The sequence below is a fragment of the Vidua chalybeata genome, chromosome 7 (assembly GCF_026979565.1).
Source record: "Vidua chalybeata isolate OUT-0048 chromosome 7, bVidCha1 merged haplotype, whole genome shotgun sequence".
In the NCBI taxonomy this organism is placed as follows: Eukaryota; Metazoa; Chordata; class Aves; order Passeriformes; family Viduidae; genus Vidua; species Vidua chalybeata.
The window spans coordinates 3,178,900-3,203,147 of record NC_071536.1 but is presented as its reverse complement, the minus strand read 5'-3'; the positions used below and the strand labels follow the sequence as shown (position 1 = coordinate 3,203,147).

The 24,248-nt window shown below is 44.2% G+C and overlaps 2 protein-coding genes and 1 long non-coding RNA gene across 4 annotated transcripts in view; 1 reads left to right on the top strand and 2 right to left on the bottom strand.

Moving 5' to 3' along the window:
- LOC128790637 (RNA-binding protein 44-like) overlaps positions 1–4,440 on the bottom strand; it is a 31,302-nt gene extending 26,862 nt beyond the window's left edge. The window contains exons 1-7 of the mRNA XM_053947557.1: positions 4,333–4,440; positions 2,266–3,085; positions 2,091–2,143; positions 1,375–1,551; positions 828–1,002; positions 714–739; positions 208–249 (exon numbers count right to left, since the gene is read on the bottom strand). Of these exons, the coding sequence (XP_053803532.1) occupies positions 208–249; positions 714–739; positions 828–1,002; positions 1,375–1,551; positions 2,091–2,143; positions 2,266–3,000 (1,208 nt within the window). The 5' untranslated portion in view covers positions 3,001–3,085; positions 4,333–4,440. The remainder of the gene's footprint in view (positions 1–207; positions 250–713; positions 740–827; positions 1,003–1,374; positions 1,552–2,090; positions 2,144–2,265; positions 3,086–4,332) is intronic.
- A 2,065-nt stretch (positions 4,441–6,505) lies between these two features.
- The window catches only part of LRRFIP1 (LRR binding FLII interacting protein 1), a 101,927-nt gene continuing 84,184 nt past the window's right edge, over positions 6,506–24,248 (bottom strand). The window contains exons 12-19 of one of the 2 annotated variants that reach the window (XM_053947385.1): positions 23,703–23,795; positions 22,484–22,576; positions 21,838–21,979; positions 12,490–12,536; positions 11,574–11,691; positions 11,067–11,146; positions 10,347–10,451; positions 6,506–9,344 (exon numbers count right to left, since the gene is read on the bottom strand). In XM_053947385.1, the coding sequence (XP_053803360.1) occupies positions 9,234–9,344; positions 10,347–10,451; positions 11,067–11,146; positions 11,574–11,691; positions 12,490–12,536; positions 21,838–21,979; positions 22,484–22,576; positions 23,703–23,795 (789 nt within the window). In that variant the 3' untranslated portion in view covers positions 6,506–9,233. The remainder of the gene's footprint in view (positions 9,345–10,346; positions 10,452–11,066; positions 11,147–11,573; positions 11,692–12,489; positions 12,537–21,837; positions 21,980–22,483; positions 22,577–23,702; positions 23,796–24,248) is intronic. The other variant, XM_053947386.1, reaches the window with a different exon arrangement.
- Positions 12,549–24,183, top strand: LOC128790544 (uncharacterized). Its single transcript, XR_008431792.1, has 4 exons — positions 12,549–12,622; positions 13,036–13,199; positions 21,632–21,781; positions 23,784–24,183. It is a non-coding gene; the product is annotated as an uncharacterized LOC128790544 (long non-coding RNA).

Here is a 24,248-nt window from a genome sequence, read left to right as displayed (position 1 = left end):
AATAGTTTTCTGTGTGATGTTCAGATGCATTCCTCCCAATCTGAAATACCAGTGCAACTTGTACTAATTATTTACAAAACAAAACAATTGCCTTTGCTTTTTCTTGATTAACTTCACTCATGCTTAACAGGAAACTACAAACAGTCTCTAGCAGTTTACCCAATTCAGTCAAAACTTGCTGCCAAATTTGTTTTCATCTCTACTTACAGAAAGTCTCTGGATGGGGTTCCTGAACATGTTCTATCATGCCTGAAATAAGAAGTTATTTTTCTATCTTTCTTCATATCTGAATGATAATCTTAGCAAAACAGCTTCATATTATCTCTTAATATTATCTATATGCTTAATATTATCTCTGCTGGCAGCAAAGTCTTTCTGGGTTTCTGTGGTGTGGGACGTTTTTGGGGTTTTTTTGTTGCTTAGTGCCATTATAACTGGAGACAAAGACTTTTAGTAGTGAAAGCAGGGAAACGACCTGCAAATTGGTAACTTTTACTATAAAGATTGTAAAGACATTCCCTGGTCTGCATACTAGAACACCACAGAGGAAAAATGCCCTTAAAATAAAACTATTGTACCCACAGGGCAATGCTGGTCTTTCAGCTAAACAGCCTGAAAAAACAAGATGCATCCTGAAATAAAGAAATTACAGGTTAAACATCTTATAAACTCATTTAACTTAGTAAGTACAACAACAAATGAAAACTACTTACTCAGAGTAAAGACTCTTTCTGAAAAACTGTCCAAAAAAAAAAGAAAGATTTATCTATAATTATCTTAATTATAAAACAATTTCTATTAAAAACATAAAACAGTTAAGAAATTACCTTGGAGGGGATGTACAAGGAAGAGAGTGGGGAAAACTTCAGCTCAACTGACAGTGGTGGAAGTTCATTTAAAGGTATGCCCATGTTTATTTTCCTTTTCATACTGCTGTAATTATTGTCCAGCTCATCCAAAACCAACAGGAGAGATGAATATAACTCAGCCTTGTCCTCACATCTATTAAAATATGGGTAAGAAAGCAACATCAACTTAGACATTTCATTGGTTTTACAGCTTCTGGAGATGCCCAAAGATTTTACAGGGTTTAAAGATTCCTCTACATTATACTATATAAAACATGAATTAACAACTGTAATGTGCATCACTTGAGTTTTATTCCAGGAAAAAAAATGCAGGATTTGGGGACTGTGAATGCTACCAAAAAAAAAAAAAAATTAAGGCTGGAAATAAGACTTGGGGGGCCTCTGGACAACACCACTAATTATAAACACTCCTAGAAGCCATGGATAGAATCTACCAGTACCACTTAGCAATCTTTGCCTGACAACCAGTTACCCATTTTATTTTAAAGGACATTAAAGCACATGCCTCCCAAGATAGGTGTTTTCCTCCAAAGCCAGCTCATAAACCTTCAAGCAGTGCTGGTAGCACATCTTGTAATGGGTGGCCAGGAGCTGCAGCTCTGCTTCAGTTGCTCTCTGCAGGACGTCCTGACAGCAGCTTGATGCAGAATTCTCCCCAGTTTGCTTGCTGGCATGTTCTGGCCTTTAAAATAATAATAACAATAACAGAATATTTATTCCAGGGCTTCAAGATTTTGTTTACGTTCATGGTGTTTTATTTTGAAGCAAGGAGCTTGCCAGAAGCTATTTCTGATATAAGGAAAATCTTATTTAGCCCACAATAATGATTGCAGCATTACAGTCAATTTTATCAGAGGTGGGAACTGCACAAGCACCATCATAATTTCTATCCAAAAAGTGAAGCCTTAAGAACAAAAAGTAACTTTGCAACGCTGTGGATCTGCCAACACACTAATTTTGTTTCCACAGCCATGGAAAGGTTGGAAAGGATCTGTGGAGGTCTGCAACTGCAGAACAAGGCTGCTTTGGTCTTTGTTCAACTTCAAGGAGTCCTAAGCTCAGTCTTCTCACCTGCCCAGGCCTCTGCAGCAGAAATTGCTGCCCAAAAGCTTTTAACACCATCAGTTTTGCCAAGCCACAGACAACCTTTCAATCATGAAATGAAAAAACCTCTTATCCAGAATCTCAAATTCCAAAACCAAGAACAAACTTCTGACCCACCTGTCGGTGCTTGTCTTCCACTCACAGACAGACAGATCATCTTTGGATTCCTGCTTTTCAAAAAAAAAGAAAAAAGCCAAAAGTTAACAGATTAACACCCGTGCAGACAAGTTTAAAAATTAACAAAAGTTCTATCAAACTGGTCTGGTGGCCCTTCTTGTTTTGTGTCAATTACCTGCACGTGTGAGCTGTGAGCTCTGAAGGACAATTCCGTGTTGCAAGCAGCGTCCACAGAGGTTTGAGCCAGCCACCCCACGGGTCGAGTTTTGCTCATCATGGTTACCTCTGTGTTCACTGCCCTGGAGCAGAGACACTGGGCACTGCTGCCTCTGCTCGCTGGGAAGCCAGCTCTGGAATCAGAGCCAGCGGCGACACCAGGAACGCTCCTCAGGCCTTCAGCACGCTCCAACTTCACCGCCCTGGGGCTCTCACCAGAGGATTTATCTGCAGCTTCCATGCCAGCACCAGGACTCTTGCTCGGGAGGATTTCAGGGACTGGGAGCTCGGTTTCAGCATCCTCCGCAGTGCTGCTGGTACCACGGGTGCACACTGCAGGTTCCTCACAGCTGCTGAAGTAGAAGGGCTGTGCATGTTGGCAGAGCTGGGCCTCTTCCCCGGGCGGCAGGAAAGCAGGGTCTGGCTCCACTGCCACGCTGTGGGTGGCTCTTTCGCTCTTTCCAGAATCTTCTTCCCCTGCTGCGATTCGCGGTGGCATCTTGTCACCAATCAGAGGCATGGCCTTCACCTCTCCAACCTCCCCCTGCTCCGAAAACTCACTTGAGTTGTTCTTATCCTCCTCACACTCCTCGTAAGCACTGAGATACTCCAGCTGCGAGTCCTCCCCTAAATCTGCACCCAGGAAGGAGGTCTGAGTGAAGCAGCTCCTTTTGCTGCTCTTTTCCGCTTCCATGGCACCAACAGGCTCTCCCCTCCTCAGAAGGAATCACGCAGCTCACTGCCACTGCAACCTCTCAAAGTCACTGGTTTGGCTCTTGCTACCTTAGTAAAAATCAAGAGAAGTTCAAGATGCTTCATAGTATACAGAAGGATAAAAAAATACATTAAATTAGCCATCCTATTTTCACCTACTGCATGCTACCAGAGCAGGCAGGAATTCTACAGCACGTTCCTAAAGAAATCCCAAGAGCTGATTTCTGAATTGGTGGAATCCCTGTTACATCATACAGCACACAAAGTGTTCAAATAAAGGTTACTTATATTAAGGAAGAGGTGAACTTTGAGCTCTGTGCCTCCCAAAAACTAAAAACCCCTTGGGTGTTGGACAAGGGGGAAATTAAAGCATATTCTTCTTAATTCTGGGGAAGCAAGAAGAAACTTACCAGGGACAAAACCCTAAGAAAACCTGAGAATCTTTACAATCAGAATGTTGTCAAGGAACACAGGAAGGTCATTTAGCAATAGAAGGAAGCTGGACAACTCGCCAGACTAAAGCAATACACCTGCTCTGAACTTGCAGCAAACCCAGTTTGGCAACAAACACCAACAAAAAGCAGAGAAAGCGTGTAAGGATGGAAGACGCTCTTTGTGAAGCTTGTTTCTTAGGAATATTGTCAGTTCTTCTCTGCCTTCCCTCAGAAGCTTCTAACTAAGAAAAGGAATACATAAAAATATTAACCATCTTTCTCAATTTTGTCTGCTTTCCAAACTACTTAAATGACACATCTAAATTTCAGTCACTCTCTCTGACAGCCCTTCTGCAAGGGGGGGGGGAGGGGGAAGAAATAAGGATTAATATTCATATGTTCAAATATTCAAGCCTTCCACTATCCCAGGTTGCTCCAAGCCCCATCCAACCTGGTCTTGAGCACTTCCACGGTTAAATTATACACTTCTACAGTTATTTTTTGCCTCAAAAACATTGTCCTTTTTTACTACACTACTTTCACCCCCTAACTGAAGCCTTGAGCAACTCCGTGGAATTAAAAAGCTGAACGCTGCCAAAGCATATCCCAGATACCTGTACAGAAACGACAACGAAGTCACGGAGTCACACAAAGCCACAGAGGAGTGACTTTTCCCTTGAGAACAAGAACCAAAACACCTCCACGCCCCACACAAGGTACAGCAACCCCCCTGTCGCAGCTACTGATACAAACAAACGCTGAAGCACAGCCGAGCCCGTCCCCGCCGCAGCGCTGGCTGAGGGTGGGGGAGCCCTGAGGGCAGCCCGGTGCTCCCGCTCGCCCAGGGGGACCCCTCAGGCGGGAGAACGGCGTCTCACCGCAGCTCCAGAGCAGGCTGAGGCGCGGTCCCGCCGCCCGCACGAAGCCCCGAGCGCGCTCCGCTCGCCGCCCGCACGAAGCCCCGAGCGCGCTCCGCTCGCCGCCCGCAGCGCCTCACGGCCCCGCCACACGCGCGCAGTCAACGCCCGCCGCCGCGCCCCGCGCTCATTGGCTGCGGCGCGCAGCGCTCCGACGCCTGATTGGCCGGCGCGGAGCCCGCTCTCGCCGCGTGCACCTCCTCCCCTCAGAGGCGGTACCGCCATATTCCCCCCCCCCCCCCCCCCCCCCCCCCCAGAATCGGTACCGCTGTATCCCCTTAAAGGCGAGGCCCCCGCGTCCCCTCAGCGCCGGTATCGCCATATTCCCTCAGAAGCGGTACCGCCGTGTCTCTCCAGAATCGGTGCTGCCGTGTTCTCTCAGAGCCGGTACCGCCCCCAGAATCGGTACCGCTGTATCCCCTCAAAGGCGGTGCCGCCATATTCCCTCAGAAGCCATACCGCCGTGTCCCCTCACGGCTCTCCCCTCATGGTCCCCACTCTCCTCTCATGGACCCTTTTCTCCACTCACGGACCCTTCTCTCGCCTCACAGTCCATTCTCTTGCCTCACGGTCCTTTCTCTCCCCTCATGGACCCTTCTCTTCCATCACGGTCCCTTCTCTCGTCTCACGGACCCTTCTCTCGCCTCACGGACGTCTCACAGTCCCTTCTCTCGTCTCACGGACCCTTTTCTTCCATCACGGTCCCTTCTCTCCCCTCATGGACCCTTCTCTCGCCTCACAGACCCTTCTCTTCCTTCACGGACCCTTCTCTTCCTTCACGGACCCTTCTCTCGCCTCACGGTCCCTTCTCTCCCCTCATGGTCCCTTCTCTCCCCTCATGGACCCTTCTCTCCCCTCACGGTCCCTTCTCTCCCCTCATGGACCCTTTTCTCCACTCACAGACTCTTCTCTCCCCTCACGGACCCTTCTCTCCACTCACAGACTCTTCTCTCCCCTCACGGACCCTTCTCTCCCCTCACGGACCCTTCTCTCGCCTCATGGTCCCTTCTTTCCCCTCACGGACCCTTCTCTCCCGTCATGGACCCTTCTCTCCCCTCACGGCTCTCCCGCCGCCAAGCACTGACAGACCAAAGTGCAGCCGCGGGGAGGGAGCACAGCAGCTCTTGTACAGCTACTACAGAATCACAGAATTATCCTGTGCTGCAAAGGGACCCACGAGGATCATGGAGTCCAATCCCCGGCCCTGCACAGGACACCTCACTAATCCCACCCTGTGCCTGAGAGCATTGACCAGACTCTGGCAGCTCCTGGAACTCTGCTTCGTGGCTGTAACCATTCGCTGGGGAGCCTGTTCAGTGCCCAACCCCACCTTTTGCGGGAAGAACTTTTCCTAATATCCAACTCTAACCTCTTCTGGCACACATTAAAACTTACCTGAAAGTTTCCAGCTGGAAGGAGCGCATTACAGGAGCTGAGACAAACCTACCTGCCACACAGGTCCACGTTACTTGTGCAAGGGGCTCTGCTTCTTCCTTGAAACACGTGTAAAGGTCGTAATGAAGTGCATAAAACATCACTCAGTTGCCTAAAATTAACCTTCAGAGACATACAGTGGTTTAGAGCATCTGAAGACAAGCACTACCCTCCTGCTTAGTCTCTTTCATGTAAGTGACAGCTCTGGCAACACATCATAGCAAGAGGACATTTAATACTAAAGTAAAGTATTTTTGATGAACTAAGCTGCTTCCTGTTGTGAAGGAGTCTTCATGAAGGATTCTTCCAGGGAAAGCTACTGTGTGGGTTACCTCTACGTTCACCAAAAATAAAAGTGGAGAATGAATCCAATTAGCAACACCATTCAAATTTCTCCTGATGGGGGACTGTCCCTGTCCTCCCCCTGCCCAAGTGCACCTGGCCATTAAAATATTGAAATTTGGAGGTGTATGTGCACCCTGCCACTAAAAATGTTGATATTTGGAGGTCTCACACCAGTGCCCTCAGTTACACAAGCCCCTGAATTTGTACATTTTCCAACCAGTGTTGCTCATGTTTTGTGTGATCCTGCAGCAACATGTTGGAAAGGAAAACGAGCTGTTACACCCATATCACCCTGAATTTTCCAAGAGAACTTGTACTGGTAACATCATGCATGGACAAACCACTCCATAAAAACTACCCAAACAAGTGACATTTTATTGGCGAGTTCTGCTCATAATGAATTTCCTTTTCCACGCTCACATCTCCTAACAGAGCGATTGGGGGGAGAAAAAAAACAAAAAACCAACAAAACAAAACCAAAAACATTTCGGGTAACATTCCATTTGCAAGCGATAAAAATCATTTAACATTTAAAAATAAAATAGAGGATAACAAATTGAAACAGAAGTCGTAGGAAAACCCGTCCTGGTTCCCCCAGGAGCTGTTCCTCGCCCGGCTGCCGCCACCTCGGCCCCGCTCTCAGGGTACCGAGGTGCTCTCGTTTGGAGCTCAAATAATAGGACTGGGACATGTGCTATTATCACCATTCAAAGCCCTGTTGTTGTACATTCTTCACAGAAAAACATAGAAACAGTTTGCAGTAAACCAACCAGTTCTTTTTCTTCCCTTATTCTAATGCTAAGTCATACTGAAAGTTAGGGGAGGGGAAGGGGGAAATGTGGCTTCAACATTCACCTACTTTATCACACACAAAGGTTTCTACTAAGAGCATATCCAGGTTGAAATACACATCTGATTTCCATCATGAAGTTGATGCTTATGGGGTGCGAGATGAAATCTACTTTGAAACGATAAACACATCCCTTTTCAATGAACAAAGTGTTATTTTTTGCCTTTTGGACCAACGCTTGGCTGCTGGGTTGTTTCTCCTGAGCCTTGCCAGGAGAGGCGGCTTTCACTGCTGCCACAAATGAAATGATGACTGGTGGCAATCACACACCTTACCATTGGTAAGGTGTCATATTTAGCACGTTTGTTTGTGTTCTGAAAATCCCTTTGCTTGTTTTTTAGGCCCCCGAGGCTTTGTACACCAGAAATTACACAAGTCATGCACAGAAAATTGTAAATTGGTATCCACAGCCATTTTGAGGTATTCCACAAGAAACCTGGCTCTGCACCTGAATGTTCCTCTCAAAAACAATTTAAAAAAAAAACAAAAACCCAAAGCCCTAACTGGAGTGGAAATTTAATTTAAAAAGATTCCTTCCAACCCCATGTTTCACCACATTTCATCAACAAGGACATACTTAATTCCCCAGGGGCACAAAAAAAGCCTTCTTCACCCTTTTCCTGGAATAATAATTTCAGTGCTTCATTCCTAAATTTCCTTGTGCACTTGGAAGAGATGAAGACGAGGGTGCTGTTTCCTAGCCAAACCAGAGAAACACATTCAGACAGCGGTTTTGGTTTACTTAATTTGTGAAGGTGCTCGAGGAAGATACCAGCGATCCCTCGTGCGTTGGAAATAGCAGCGGTTCCTACTTTAACCTCCTGTCTGCACGGAGGAGGCTGGGGAAAGACCTGGATCGCGGGGTTTGAAGACCAAGTAAGGAAGAAATGTGATCTCCTGGGTGTGGATTTGGCTTGGCAGAACGTCTTGAGGCAGCCACGGCCGCTCCCGTGGGACAGGAGATGCTGCTCCACCGCGTGAGCAGATCCCACAGGGACTGGCTTTCCTGTTAGGGCTGAGGTGGGACGGGCAGCTTTGTTCCTGGGGTAGCTGCTGCTCTCCTTTGAGTAGTACATTCAGAATGAGTTCTGATGAACCAGAGCTGTAGTGCCAGTCGTGTGCCATTTTTACACACGCAAGAATCGCCCGCAACATCTCAACTGGTTACGCTGTTCTGCGTGGGAAGTGGAAAACCTCCGCAGTGATCGTAGAGGGAGATAACTTGCTACTTCCGTAGCTGTAGAAAACCCATAGGCAGTAATATTTTCTAAAGTGCTTCTTTACTTAGCAGTTATTCTTTTAAAAATCAGACTTGTATTTTGTAGCGGCATCGTTTCCTAGTAGGTCATGGACCAGTAGATAGTTTCTGATGTAAAAAACCCATTACATATTTTGTTTAAGCAAATGACACTTGCTTGATAAATGCACCAAAGAGAGTGACCTAAGTGCAAACCCTACCATTTCTGAAAACACGGCCTTATGCTGGTTTATTAATGCAACCTTACATCCTTTAAAAGTCATTTACTTCAACTCCAAGAGCAGGGATTAAATAATACAAATAAAAATTGAAAATTCAATGAAGCTATTGCCTATTTACCCTGAAATAAAAGAGTCTCATGATTCTACTGGTGCAAAAATCCCTCCAAACACATTTGTTTTATTGGCAAAGTCATTTAAGGTCACTTTTGCTTCCAAGACCATCTTCTTCCATGGTTTCCACTGAAGGAGTTTTGCTTTGTAATGGCTTATGGTTCCACAGTGATTTGTAAATGAAAAACCTACTATGAATAACTCTACCGTAGTCACTAAATTACAGATACTGTCATGAGAAAAGTCCGAAACTTACAGTGTTTGTTTTAAAATTTTCAGCAAGACACAAAATTCCAGTCAAAGTGTTTTCTTTGAGTGCCATTTTAAACGGCAATAAATGGCTGCTGTGCCCTCTGGATGGAGAATTCCATGTGCTTCTTAATGTGTTGTACTTCGACTGTCCCCAGAGCTCGGCGTGGAAGGGCTCCCGCGGGCACAGCCACTTGGATCAGCTCCTCCTATGGATGTAGTGCAGCAGGCTTGGATCTGCGCGGGGAGACCCCGGCTGGGAGGCACGGAGCAGGTGTTGGGGTGGCCTGGTCTCAGAAGGCAATGGCACGAAGCGTCCCGGGCAGCAGGACGCAGAAGCGGCTGCGGCGTCGTTCCGGTTCCGAGTAGCGGTGGTTCCCGTGGGAGGGGGTGGCTATTGCTGGGACAGCAGAGCGCTCCGGTTGGCCTTCATCTTCTCCAGCCGCTTCACCAGGTGGCCATTGCTGACCTCCAGCTCCTCGGTTTTGTCCAGTGCTGAACGAAGCTGAAGGAAGGAAACAGAAGAACGCCGTGACTTTCACCACGTTATCCCTTTGCAAAAGCAAGGCAAGGTTTGTAGTTGCCAACGCTAACTGACCACATTAACTTGGAACATAAAGCAGTTGAAAATTCCTTTAGCGGAGTTAAACTGCTTTGCAGGCCACACACACAGGTGTTTAAGCACACTGCCAAGAAGCCAGGGTATTTACAGAATGTTGAGCAAACAAAGCCAAGGTAAGAAGAAACGTGGTCTCCCAAGTCTGGATTTGGCTTGACAGAACCGTGTGTCTTGAGGCAGTCAGCATGGACAGAAGGTTATTTCTGTGGAACAGGAGATTCCCAGAGAATCACAGAATTTCCCTCAATCCAGAGGCACAAGGCTCTGAGTGATGTACACCTGTCTCACTGCACAGCTTTTATATTTCTGGTTCCTAGACCTCTATTCCCAGCTGTGACTCGGAGCCTCAGTTTCCTGCAAAACCCACCATGGGATCAGGGTAGGGAGAGAGAGCTAGACTGCACAGAACAATATTTATAGGCAGCAAAGCAGAAGGAGTATTTAGAACAACCAAGGAGCCATACTGAAAAAAAAATCAAAGAAGCACCTCTGGAGGCAGTGAGAGAGAAGCTGAGAAAGGTATTCAAGCTCTAAGGTGACAGAGGCACGGTCAGAGTCTGTGGACAGCCACACTACCCCAAACAGGCCTGAACAGATTGGCAGAGCAAGGAAAACAGGCTCACAAAGAACAACTCACATCCCTTTAGCAAGTCAGGTTAGGAAGGAACGGTGAAAAGGCAGTGGGAGCTCACAGCCGTGACTGTTACTCCAGTTTGAGTGCTGAAAACTTGGTTGCACATTTAGAAGGAGTAACTAAAGCAATAAAGCAATTAGATGCTTATCCCTTGCTGTGCCAAGAAAGGTGGTTCCTCCCCTAAAAGACCTCAGGGAAGGAGGTTTCCCCGACATGGAGCAGGCTGACCTGTGACAGCCTGCAGGTGGAGTTACCTCTCTCTGCAGTTTGCGTTTCTCTGCCTTCAGTTCATCTTCTACTCGCTCAGCATTTTCAGCAGCAGTTTTGTATCGGGCTACCTGGCCTTCCAGTCGTATTACCTGAGGTGAAGGCAAAGGCTGGGAATTAGAAGCTGTACCGAGAAGTAACTCTGAAGTTCTACTCTTCCACTAGTACTCAAGGAATAACCAGAGAGATGCTAACTCCTCTTTGATAAAATAAAGGCATATTTTCAGGGAAGGAAACAACACCAAGGAAGCCTGGCAACAGTAACTTACTGCTGACCTTTCATACATATCCATATTTAATATGCTTCCAGCAACAAAAAGTACAGTCCATTGACTAAATTTCTCTTAGCAAGAGCATTGCTGATGTACCTTGGACAAGAGCAAACAATCAAAACGGAACAGCTGTGTATAAACTCCATCTCTATCACCTCACACGCTGGGAACCATTTAAAACCTGTTGACAGCTAGGCATAAGGAAGTGTTCAGCAGAGTTCATCAGGTACTTTTGTCTTTGACCATTCTTCCTTCAGTACAGAGGAATAATACATTCCTTCTTCCCCATACATAAAAGTCATAGTGGTCTTCATGCTCCAACACTCCCGTTTCTTATTTTAAGGGAAAATCACAGTAAACATAATTTCATTTATCATTTAAAACACACTTCCTCTTTGTATTTGCCTGAACAAACAGAACAAGCCAAAAACTTACATTCTGCTCCAATGCTGTTATCTCTTGCTCAGACTTTGCTAGTTTAAATTTGAGATCGCTGATCTGTCTGTTGGCATCTCCTAAAAGAATCACAGATTTATCAGAGATGTCAGAACAAGTGTGAACAGTTTCTAACAAGTCTGTGGTAGAACTTCCATGCATCAGGGATCTACGTGGGGCTGCAGGAGAGTAGTTCTCAATAAGTGTCCAGCAGAGAGGCACCATTCCCAGTCCTGCCTGATTCCCTGCCAACCACTCTGAAGGCAGAATTAATTTGAACTCCCCCAGCTCTGCTGAGGAGCAATAACAGATATTTCCAACTGCAATCTTAAACAAAGGCTCCTAATTCCCATACCTCTGGAGAGGTGCCTGGCTGCTCCCAGACCAAAGCTCCCTTGGAACTGAAAGCTCATTCTTACTCTGAGCCATATGCTTGTTATTGTACTGATACATTTTCTCACTCACATGCAGGGCACAAAATTCTCTTAAAATCAAAATACAGCTCACTTTGGAGGTCAATCATGTGCATATCTGTCCCGTTTTCCAGAACTTCATCTTCTGACTGTGCATTTTCCATCTTGCCATTCCTTTGCTTTTCTTCCAGTTGTCCCTTTAATTTTTTAATCTGAAGGACAGAAAATAGTTATTAAAATCACTAAGGGAAATCATGGCTTGAATTCACTCCAGTATTATAAAACAAATGATGTATTTTTTAAACATAAATTCAAAAAAATCTTGTGTTACTTTGTAACATCCTAGAAATTCTTTTGGCAAATCACTCATAGTATTTTACACATCAGTGCTTATGTACAAGTTCAGGATCAAAATAATGAGTGAAAGATGACTGGCTTATTAGAAAAGCCATAAATCTTCTGCAGGCACATTAATGTAAAACATTCTTTAAAATTCCCAAAGCTGTGTTTGGTTGTGTGCGAGTCTCAAGGCCAAGGTCACTGAGCACAAATGAAAGCATAGAGTGTCCTGCAGGGCAGCAGATCAGCTGAGGTTTTTTGAATAAGCTTTATAGCCACTATGGAATACCATGGTATCAAGCAATAATTCCTTTAATTGCTCTTTACCCATCTGCAATTCCTCCAACAAACCTTTCCAAAAGGCCCATTTACCCACAGACCCAGCAAAGGGGAGGGCTTACTCTTGGAGAGAAACTTTGCTTCTACAATTTCTGAGCCATGCCCGATTTTCCCTTGGGCTTGGCCAATCTGAAGGATTATTATTCAGAAATAAGAGGGTCATATCTTCCATGTATCCTGAGTTAACACACAGGAGGAATGTTTTGGAGGAAGAACAGAGTGCCAGCAAGGCAGCAAAAGCAACCAGACCACACCACTGCCGCTCCACACCTTGTGTTTGGGCTATTTTTGTTTTCTTAATCCTTTATGTTCTTCACTTGCCCTGTGATTACCTGGTCTAGCAAGGACTCCCGTTCATCAATGAGCTTTTTCAGCCTGTCTGGAAGAGAAAAGGGAGAGTTCAGTGCTGACCGAGCCGGCGGCGCATCGGGGAGCGCATCTGAGACACGAGACTGACCCGTTCAGGTTAGTGACTACTGATGGGGGAGTTAGGGCACGTACCACAGGACACGAGGCCCAGGCAGGGCTGGGAGGGGGCTGCAGCCAGGGCACTTATGGCATTCTCACAGAACATGCTTGTCCCAGCAGTAGCAGCAGCCAGCTGCATGCAAAGAGGCTAATCTTCTACGTTAGGTTAGCATGCAAGAACTCTAGGGTCAAGCACCACTGCAACACAAAATCTCACAGATCTTGACAGTTTAACACAATGACAATACTGTAAACACCTGTAATCACATTCTCAGCACTTTAACTCTTCCCTTCTTTTACATGGCAGTGACATTTTAGCTCCAATATTATGACCAGAAAAAAACATTTGCCCGTTAAATTATTTGTGTTTCGAACGCAGCAGTCTGGTAAAACTGGTATTTTCTCTTCAGAGTCAATTCTCCAGGTCAAACATCAAGAGGCAATGGACAACCTGCACCAACTGTTGTGCTACATTTGGACTTGGAAGTGCTACAGATCAGCACATGAGTATGTGCAGCCTTCATTTATAAAGTGCACTCTACAGAATGAGACAGCTGGAAAAAAGAACTACAAAGTAAGCAGACAAATCACTTCATTTTTTTCTTTCCCCATTAAGGACAGCAAAATGTGAAAGCACATTTTCTTACCACCCAAATGACTTAAATGACTAATTAACAAGCTCAGTTTGTTCAGGTACACCTCAGGCAGGAGTACACTGCAACATCAAGTTGAAATACACTCATTAGGAGAAGATCTGTTGGCCTCAGCTGGGTCTCACTGCTGGTTTGTTCAGCTGGCCTCCCTTGCCAGCAGTGCAGAGCTCAGGCTGTTCAGAGCTCAACTCCACAGCTGAGGTCTGGCCTGCTGATTAAACCATTAAAATCTAAAGTTCACTCAAGAAAAAGATTTTTTTGTAAACTTTAGGAAAGCAAGGTAAATTACACATTGGAGCCTGGTGGGCTTTTATCAGGTAAATTCTGTTGATAGACAGACTTAAATATTTTTGAAGAGCTTTAAAAATACCATTTCTTCTTTGTTGACAACTCCTGAACAGGCCAAAGTCTTGTGGTTCTCCCTTTTTTCTTGTCAGCATGTGCACTTATAGGGAATCAAGAGTCTGTATTGAATCAAATCATGGTGAAAACTGTTCTCCCAATGGAAGTTCCCCTGTACAGCAGACATGTAGAGTCCATTGATGTGCTATGTCACTTCCCTGCTGGGAATACACACCCCCATACAGTCCTGTTCCAGAGCATGGAACAAAACCTTTACCTTGGCTTTTGATGCAATACCCACATACAGAACTTAGCGTGACATCCCAGTTCAGCAGATCTTTGGATTAATTTTGAACCTCCTGAAGTCCTATTCTTTTTTTTCCATCCATTTGTGACACACCCAACATTGCTACACCTGAGCACTGATATGAAAAAAACAAACAAACAAAAAAAAAAACCCAAACCCACTTTTTTTTTGTAAATACCACCCACAAACAAAATTTCTAAGTATAAACCCCTTTAAAATAATAAAACAATTTCACAGATCTATATGGGAAGGAAAGAAAACTTAAGACAGAAATTCTGCAAAAGATGAAAGATATGGAAGAAAAATAAAGGTCAATGAAGAAAGCAAGAACAGCAAACAGGTTGGAGATACTTGGACTCAAGAGACTGTGTTGGGATTTACAGGCCAGCAAAGATTGAGAAATGGAGTTCCAAGGATTGGAAAGAGAATGAGGACTGGTGCAGCAGGAAACCTTTAGGCCACTACAAAATTGGCCCAAACTTAGTGAGTCCAAAAGGGCCAAGTAACACATTTTGATCCTGAAAACAATGTAGCTGTGACTTTTATTAACACTACCACTGCTGTGGGGTGAAAGCTGCCTGCCTGAAGAAAGGACACCTCTGCCAGCTTCCAGTGAGGAAGCACACTGGCTTCCCCAAAGCCCTTTTCCTGCAAAGAGGATGCATTTTGGGATGCAGTTTGGTCTCACCTTCAGTTCTCTCTGCCCTCATTACGGACATCTGTGTACCGCACTGGGACATGCAGACAGCAGGGTTTACCAGATCAGGGAAAAAATGAGTTTGCTAAAATTGCCATTCACATAGAAGAAAAGTTCTTTGCCTGTAGAAATGAGGGTCTCTTGGGTTTCACTTATCTTAAACCCCCCTATTAACACAGAAAATTGCTCTGCAGGGTCACCTTAATTTTGCATTTAGGAGATACTTTTCAAACAAATCTGAGGACCTTGAGAACAGGTGAGCAGGAAAGAACAGTTTATTGAATCAGGACAGGAAGCAGCTAATTAAAATTCTCATCTGTAACACTCATTATCCTTATTCCACATACAAAGATACTACAGTGAATAATTACAATGTGACATTCACCTCAGTTAACTTTGGAAAGGTGATTCCCAGGGTACTCACTGCACCAGTTCATGGCCTTCACACACCAGAGTTTAACAGGGGACTGAGGAGATGGGGCCTGTGAGGGAGCAGGACACAGAGGGGTGAGCATGGTGCTGAGCAGTGTCTTCTGCCACAGTTTCTAAGTCCAGTGACTGATCTCATTGCCCTGGCATTGCAGGTGACTGGAGGCATTGCTCACTCAGGTGCTGCTCCAGTGGCACCAAACATTCCCAAATCAGCCACAGATCCTCCATGTCTCTTTCCACTTGGAGGGGAGCATGGGATGGGAAGCAGATGGTTTTACCTGCATGATTTACATGACATGTGGCTCAGGAAGTAACTAACCCTGATGTAAATGAAAGGGGTAAACTGCTCTTGGAGGATGGAAAGACATCCCATGACATCCCAGCCCCAAGCAGCTATTCAGAACAGCCTGCAAGAATCCAGCTGTCAGAGCAGGTTGGGCAATACTCCCTCTCCAGATCTGTCAGTTTATTGTGGATGATGAGAAAATGCTTTCCTGTCTTTCTCAGAAGAGGGGCACTGCCAGGGACAGCACAGGATTTGGAAGCACTGGCTTGCAGTAGTGATTTTGAGAGGGACAGGAGGACTTTTCTTCTCTATAGTAAAGAAGATATTGACCAAGACCTTTTCATTATTTATTCCCCTTTTTAATCAAGTAAGTTTCCTGAGATACTGCTTTTGAAAGCATTTCAGGCTAGCTCTGATATGCACAAACCTGGGCTACAGCATTTATGTGCCACTAGGTGATGACCAGAAAACCCAGCGAGCATTTGGGGTTATTCTGGAAGACAAAAGCTTCATACTTGGGTCACAGACTCAGTTTCAGCTTTCCAGGATGGATTTCTGGCACACCAGCTACTCTGCACAGCCTCTCCATGTTCTTGGTCCCAGTTACACTGGGAGTGGGATTAAAGCTGGTACTTGGACAGGTAAGATTGGAGGTGTTTCTGCTCCTGTGACTTGGCTTTAAAAAGGAATTCTCTTAAAGATGCTGTGTTTTTTGAAGTGGAAAAACTAGTTAAAATCAGAAATGAACTCATAAGAAATACAGGCTATAATGGCATGTTGCCTAATTTAACTCTGATAGATCCATCCACAGTACAGGTGAAGCCTGGTAAGAACATTTAATGATCTGTTTAAATCTATTTAACAATTAAAACCCACTTCCAACATTAAACCATATATTACTGTTGAAAGTATAGCAGAGCCAAATCTTTAAATAAACACTGCTAATAAACATGCTAATAAGAAATGCTTTTAAGATCTATGACTTTTTGGATTAGCATCTAGTGTAAACTCTTAGGAACAACTGCCAATACTTACAGAAACCACGGTGGATCTGCTGTAAGTTGGAGAGGAGCCACATGAAAGGAGTTACAGGGTTACAGACCTGTTAGAGCTCTACAGTTAAGGTGCCATCACATATTCAAGGTGCTCAAACCCCGAGGCTGCCCAGTCCTAGGGAGATGGCTCTGGTAGCTACGTAGCACAAGGCAATAAATTGAACAAAAGCTGCAGAAAAATGGTGTTGAAATGATACAGGTTTAAATAATTCCTTGTGCAGGTTTAGAAACAGTGCTCTGGACAGGTACTTTAAAGTATAAAATATGTTTATTTAAATTATATACAGCAGTACATTTTGACATACATCTTCAAATTTTGCAGTCTGTCTGTGCTCTGACAACATTGACACAAATACAGCCTTCCGTAGCCCACACCCCCCTCGATCTGCATTCCCTTGGGACATTCATTGCTTAACACTTTAAATGAATATTTATATATGCAAAACATGCTCTTCCTCCCAGGCACTAGCAGAGATGCAGGAGGAAATACAGCAAGGGAGTCCGAGAGCCTAATTTATGCCAGCAATTCAAAGTAATCCATGTTTTCCAAAAGGCACAGGGGGGCTAGTACACAAAACAACAGTCCTCTTTGGTCTGATATCCAGCAAGAGTTAAGACATGCAAAGTTATCTTCTTTCCAGAAGGAAAGAGATAAGATTTGTTTCAGAGATAAAAACATTCTTTCAGAATCAGAGTTTGCAAAAAAAAAAAAAAAATGCAGTAATCAAATGCAATTTTAAACAAAAATATTCTTGGAAAAATAGATATTTTATATATTCATATCTAGACAGTACTTGATAGCAAACCTAAGCACACATTACAGTGTGTATTGACACTTTCTCTGGAAAAAAATAAAAACCCCATGTGAGACATGGTGTAAAAGGCCTATTGTGGTGCAAAGTGCCTAGATGAAGTAAACATGTATAAATTTATTCTTTTCAGCAAACTAAGACCTGTATGTTGCACTTTCTCCAAACTGTATATTGCTCTTCCAAAGTGCTCAGAGTAAGCAGATTCACAGTGATCTAACTATATTTTGGAATATGACCATATAAGAAATATGAAGTGGAATGAAAAGATCTTTTTTCTTCATATTAAAAAAAAAAAAGAAGAGATTGGTTCATAGGTTTTAAGCATTCTGAAAGAAGTTTCACCATCAGTGTGGCTGATCTGCTGAGTTCCTTCATGAAGAGTTAATGTACTTGCTGTAGATCTAAGTACAAGTAAGCATAATGTGCATAAGTTCACAAAGGCCCAATGTACATTCAAGATATTGATCAACTAGGCTAGAATTTTTAAAAAAATCCTATAGAAATTCCCCAGGAGCAGCTATCCACACTAGAGGGACTTTAATTGCATGACAGTTTGAATAGTCAAGTTGTGAAGCTTCCTCATTAGGTGATAAGCTTTCAACCTGAGACAGAGCAAAACCAAACCCACTCACAATTTCTGTGGCTGGGTACAACAGTGAATAACTTACATCATTACTACATCCGTGCTTTATGCTGAGTTACCTACAAAGACAAAGCTCTAAGAGTATTCCAAGGTCTGATGTCTTGTGCAAAGTGCATGTTTGTGTCCTGGGACTGGTCACAGGGCATGGAACTCGTGTAGGTTTGAGGTTCTGAACTCAGGAGATTGTACAGTCATCTCTGGATCTACCCTTACTCCTTTTACCAACCTGCAAATCCTCCCTGCTTTCAGCCCTCTTAATGAAAGCACTTTCCAAATCTTGTTCCGAAACATCTCGATCCTGTAATTTTCCCACTTTACTAGAATCTGATACTTTGATTTCATCTTCCTCCACATCAGCCTCCTCCTCAGTTTCCCCTGACACTTCCCCTTGCAAGCACCTTGTTTCTTCAGGCTCATCTTTTTTATGCTGCAGGATTTCACCTTTGGTCAAGGCATCTTTGGTTTCCATTTTGTCTTTTCCATCTCCAGCTTTGTCCATGTGGGCAGTTTTTCCAACAGCACCATTTGATCCATCACTCTCTTCTCCCTGTGCATCAACTTTCTCTCCATCCCATTTTTCATCAGATTCTAGTATTTGATTTGACTCTTCATCAAAATCAAATGCATCACCATCATCCTCCAGGCTTTCCTCTGCTTGGTCTTCCAATTCCACTTGTTCACTAATGTTTTCATCCTGCACAGGTTTCTGTGCCAGGGCACTATTTGCACCTACCTCCACTTCCACTTGTTCACTAATGTTGTCATCCTGCACAGGTTTCTGTGCCAGGGCACTATTTGCATCTTCCTCAGAAGCAAATTCCCCACCAGGGTGGTCTGCAAGCTCTACCTCTTGTTCATTTTCTTTCAGTGTTTCTTTACTGGCTTTGTTTTCAGTAGTTACAATAACACCTACACCTGACTCCTCTTCAGATTCACCTTCTACTTGTTTAACCACCTTCTGCACTTCACCCTGTAAAGGAACATTTTTCTCTCCCTCTGTACCATCTGCTTTTTCCTCACTACATGGACTTGTTTGAACCTCCACCTTTGGATTCAAATCTTCTACCCATTCTGTCCTACTTTCCTGTCCTTCCCCAGCCTCATCCCCTGTTTCCAATTCTGACTCCTTAATTTCATCATCTAAAAGACTCGTGTCTAAATGGGTTTCCTGAGTGATCACCCCTCTCACAGCCTCTGTTCCTGGCTGTGCCTGCTGCAGCTCACTTCCCTTTCCCTTGGGAATGCAGCCTCCTGCCTCCACAGATGCCACACCTTGCTCGCCTGCTTCAGCAGAACCTGAACACTTCTCCAGCTCTTCCATCACTTCTTCCTTCTGTCCATCCTTCTCAGCTGTAGCAGTTTCATCTTCAGTTTTACCTTGTGTACTTGGTTCCTCTGGGGATGCTGAAGCACTGTCCTCCAAAGAAGCTGGTTGGATGAATGCCTGATGTTCTCCACCTTCCTCTTCAAGTGGCTCTGCTGGGACATCCCTTTCACATGGCTCTGTCCCCTCCAAACCCACAGACTCAGTTTCTCTCAGCTGACCCTGAACTGTGTTCCCAGCCTCATATTCTTCTTCAGCTCTGTCACCTGCTGTTTCATCACGTGTTCCATCAGTGCAGTCAACAAACTTTTCCTCCAAGACATTTGCAACCTTGTTTTCAGCACTTTCTTCTGAGTGCTGGGGTTCCTCTGGAGTGGAACTCTCCACATTTCCCTCTTCCCTGAGCAAGCCTGCCACTGCTCCCTCAGGTAGCCCTGCCTGGTTAGAAACCAACTCACTGCTCTCACTTGTACTGTCAGATCCTTCATCCATTTCATTATCACTCAGGGCATGGCTGGTTTCAAGACCCTCCTGTTCTTCCTGGTTGGATGCAGCTTCTCCCAGTTCCTGCTCTGTACCTGAGTCACAAAACATTTCCTGAGGAGTCTCAAAAATTGGGTGGCCTTGCAAAGAGCCCAGCTCCAGGTTCTCATTTGTCCTTGCACTCAAGTCATGGTGTTCAGCCTCTGTACTCTCAGGCTGCTGGACTGCTGTGTCCCTGGATTCTGTGACCTTTCTCAAGCCATCTGTGTCACTGTCACTGTTTGAAGAAGTGCTCCCTGACACAGGTTCTGTGAGGCTTTGGGCTTGCTCTGCAAACCTACTCTCTGGTAACATCACTGTTGGCAGGGTGTCCCGTTCTTCAACCATTTGTTCTGCCTTTGCGTTTTCAGCAGCATGCAATGTCTGAACTTCCTCCTCCTCAGACTCCTCTTTGTGTTCCTCATGCTCAGTATTCTGCAAGATTTCTCTTTTCCCCACATCCTCCAAAATCTCATTTTTCATCTCCACTTCATTGGCTTTGCCTAAAAGACCATTGAGAAAGTTGAGGGGGCCACACCACAGCACTCACCTCCCCACTTAAAACCCGAAAGGCAGAATGAGAAGAACAGGTTAATAAAAGATCAGCTTTTGCCAATTTTGTGAGGCAAAGCAGCGATTGAATTAGTAAGGATCCAGGGGGTTTGATCAGTGAAACTCACCACCACCCTCTCAAAGCAAGAAGTCTCTGGTGCTGGCTCGTGTTTTTGTAAAGGAGGAGATTTTTGCTCTTGGCTGTGGGAATGACAGCTCTCGTAGAGGAGATCAGCTGGTTGAAGCAGTGCAACTTAACAGCAATACCTGCAGATGTACCTCTAAGGACTGCTTTTCCTCAGCCATTTTCTCTACAACTTTAACCCTGACACCCCTCTATCCGTGCAGGAGTCTGATGCCATTCCAATGGAATCATGAAGCATTATTCAGTAATATTTTGCTTTTAAAATCTCAAGACAGGCATCATCAGTGCACATGACAGACACTGAATGTAAAATCTGATTGGCAAGCAAATGGTTTGGCTCTTCAGACCTCCCAACACAGACTCAGGTAATCTGTGCCCCTTATTTCAGCCACCCAAAGGGGTGGGGACTTCTGTGTTTTATTGAAGGTTATTTTTGTTGTAACACTTTTCCTTAATTCAGATTTAAAAGCAACAAATATTAAAACAACAGTGTTTGTTGTTAGTTTTTGGGTCTATGCTGCACCTATTCTGAAAGAAAAACCCAGGATTAGGAGATGTAGAAAACATATTACATTTAAAAATACACCCTTACCTTGGTTTTTGGTGTTCCACATTGTTTCCACACAGAAACTGAGTGAGGAAAAAGCAGCCAAAAGCTCAAAGCAAGAGAACCTGCACTTGCAACAACTGGCTGCCTGCAGTTGTTTATTAGTATGTTCATTTAGAACAACAACAAAAAATCCAACAAACCTAAAATATTACTTTATTTCCTTACACTAGTACAATAGTTCTCTAATGAATTCTCTAATAAGGTCACCACATAAAAGCATAAAGAGGTTTTGCCAACCAGATTTCTCCTTCCTAACGCTGTCCACTTCAATTACATCCTTTGAATCCAAGTGTCAATGTAACAAGTGAAAACACAGATGTGTTAATTTTAAGTGTTCAAAAGCACAGGGACACAGAATTTATCCTCTGGTGTGCTTTGGCAGAGCCCAGCACTGTTGTTCAAGCAGACACATTTCTCAGGGATATCAATGAACCAACACACAAGCTCTTTATAGCAAACTAAAATGCCTTTTTTTCCTGATTATTTAAGGTATGTGCTGAAAAATATTGAGCAGCAGTAGGATTATCTTGGGACAATTTTCCAATTCAGGATTTAAATGGCGATGTGAATGACTGCTACTTATCTGTAATGTCGTATTTGTATCCCCATCCTTTGGCACCTTGCAGGGGAAGTGAAGTCTGCTGCTGGAGGACACTGCAGGACACACTGGGAGTGACAATCAACATGAAGCAGGGAAATGCACAGGGAGTGACTGGACAAGGAGCATGCTGCGTGGTGTTAATTGTCCCACTAACAACTGCCCCATCCAAGCAAAGGTGGGTGAATGAAGGACAGACAGGCAGGAGGGGCTGAGAGGGCATGCAGCACTTACCTAGCATCCCCTCCCCTCCTGTCTTTAATGCCTGAGTGGTGCCTGGGACAGTTCGGGAAGAATCCAAGTGTCCTTCGTTATCCAGAATGTCTGATGTGTCCCCGTTGGTGGCTACATCAGAGTCTGGGATTATTCCGTGTTTCTGTGGGAAGCAAAAGCAACGCTTTAGAGCCTGCTGCTCAGAAAGGGAAGGATTGTCAAGTGCTCTTGTCCAAGATACTCTGAATAAACAATTGCTTCAATCATTCCATTAAACATAGCTGGGAGTCAGGGAGGAGAACAGATATTGCAGTTCTCAGTTCAGCCATCCTGACAGAAAGCATGTGATCCCAGCTCTTTTTTTTTTTTTTAACATAAATCTGCTGCATAAAATGTTCCTCAGAGCAGTGTCTCCTACAGAAACAACTTCTTTATACACCAGTCTACACTAATGTCGCCCTGATTTTTAAGAGTTTTCTAAAGCCTTCTGAACTCACAATTAATAGCAGGGGGAAAGACTTCATACAGAAAATCCCTCAAATGGCAATTTATAGGCAACATGAAAATTGAGTTATTGCTACTGAGCTAGACCTCATTTATCTGCCCAAATGTACAGGGGAAAAGGGTCAGCAGATGAATATAAATTTATTTTATTCCTCTTGCATACCTTCAGTTGCTCCTTCAGCACAACCACTTCGTCTCTAAGGTCATCCCGCTCACTCCTTATGGAATCAAAGAAATCTTTCTGCCTCTCTAGTGCCTGAGTTCCCAACACAGACAGAGGGCGAGGAGATGTGAAGAAAGGAAGGGAGACAAGTAAAGGTCATGAAAAGCAAATGTAGACAAGAATGAGCAGATTTAAGATATTCAGGGGATGGAAGGGGCACAGGTGAAAAAGGTCGAGTTTACAGATTACAGGACTGAGTTTGCATACAGAGAGAGAAACCTCAAATCCAAGAAAGGCACAGCTTCCTCAGTAACCAAGAATTCCTGCCAAAGACATTCAGAGCCCAATTCTTCATTGGGGACCCTTCAAATGAGGGTCCACTTTTTATTCTTGTCTGCTAGACAAGCTGATCCAAACCCATATAGCTTTAGCATGCACACTGAAGACATCATGTCATTCCCACGTGTTAATGGAAGGGCATGGAAGTAGGCCCACTGGATTTCAGGAGTCTTTTTATTTTACATTCTATTTAATTTATTTGCTGCCATTAAGTCATCCTTAGTCTGGGATGCACCATGTGCAAATGCATATTTTGCTACTGAACTCCCCTCCCCCTCCCAGTATTTCTATATAAGTACAAATAGAACAATTAAAAAAAAAATTAGACAATTTTCAGTTTCAAGCTGCTACAAATTATTGGACATCACAAACATGGGAAAGCTGCCAGATTTCTTTCTCCTACTCTGTTCAGGAAACCTTTCAGTGTTCAGCTGGAAAAGAAAACCAGAGTGTGTTTCCATGTTGCTTTGATAAGAGGTGGTGGGAAGGGATGAGAAGCAAGGGAGACTTTCATCCCAACATCCTATAAATAGCTCCATTACCTCTTTATCCTACTCCAGTTTCTGCTCAGTCTGCAGATTAAATCTGAATAAGAGAAAACTCAGTGCTGATGGAATTGCATTATAAATAGCACTTCATTTTCCCCCATGGCAAATGCAAATGGTGCAGCACAGCAAATCAATTGCCCTTGGTTTGAAAGCAGACCAGCTGCTAGGTTTTCCTTGGATTTTAAGGTACTGCCCAAAGACAACACTTGCTATTTGCTACTTCACTGGCAACATCACAGGACAGCCACACCAAGCAAAGGCACTACAGAGGGGTTTTACAAAAGCAGGATCAGTGTCACTTTGAACACATTGCAGGAGTTGGTAAGTCCTACCCCTATTTTTTTGTCTTTCCACTCTATTGTCTCCTGAAGATCAGAAATTTCCCTGACATAGCTCTGCTGTTTCTGTTGCAGCTGTTGGATTTCCTGAGGGGCAGGAGCAGAACAAGAAGACAGAAAGCAGGTAACAGGTTAACAAGGAAGAACAAGATTGCAGCGATGCCAAAGAATGAAAAAAGTCAGGTGCTAAAGGAAATGAGTAACTACAGTGCACAGCTTCTGACATCCCAACTGAATCTGTGCTCCTGAAGACAATCTCATTATCCACAACATGACTTAAAACAAGTTACACAGTTCTGTTATTTTCCTCTGCATCTCTACAAACAGCTGTCCAAAATGCAACACTTAGGAAGAATAAGGTAATACTTAGGAAAGTACTACTTGCATTAGTCAGCTCTGAACCTGTTTGGCCTGAAACACTAATATTTCTCCTGGTGAGAAACTTCAATGGGGAATAAAATTCTCCATGCCTCACATTCTCTACTCTACTGCTACTTGGGAATGTACCAATCAAAGAAGCCATTAAAAGAAAAAAAAAAA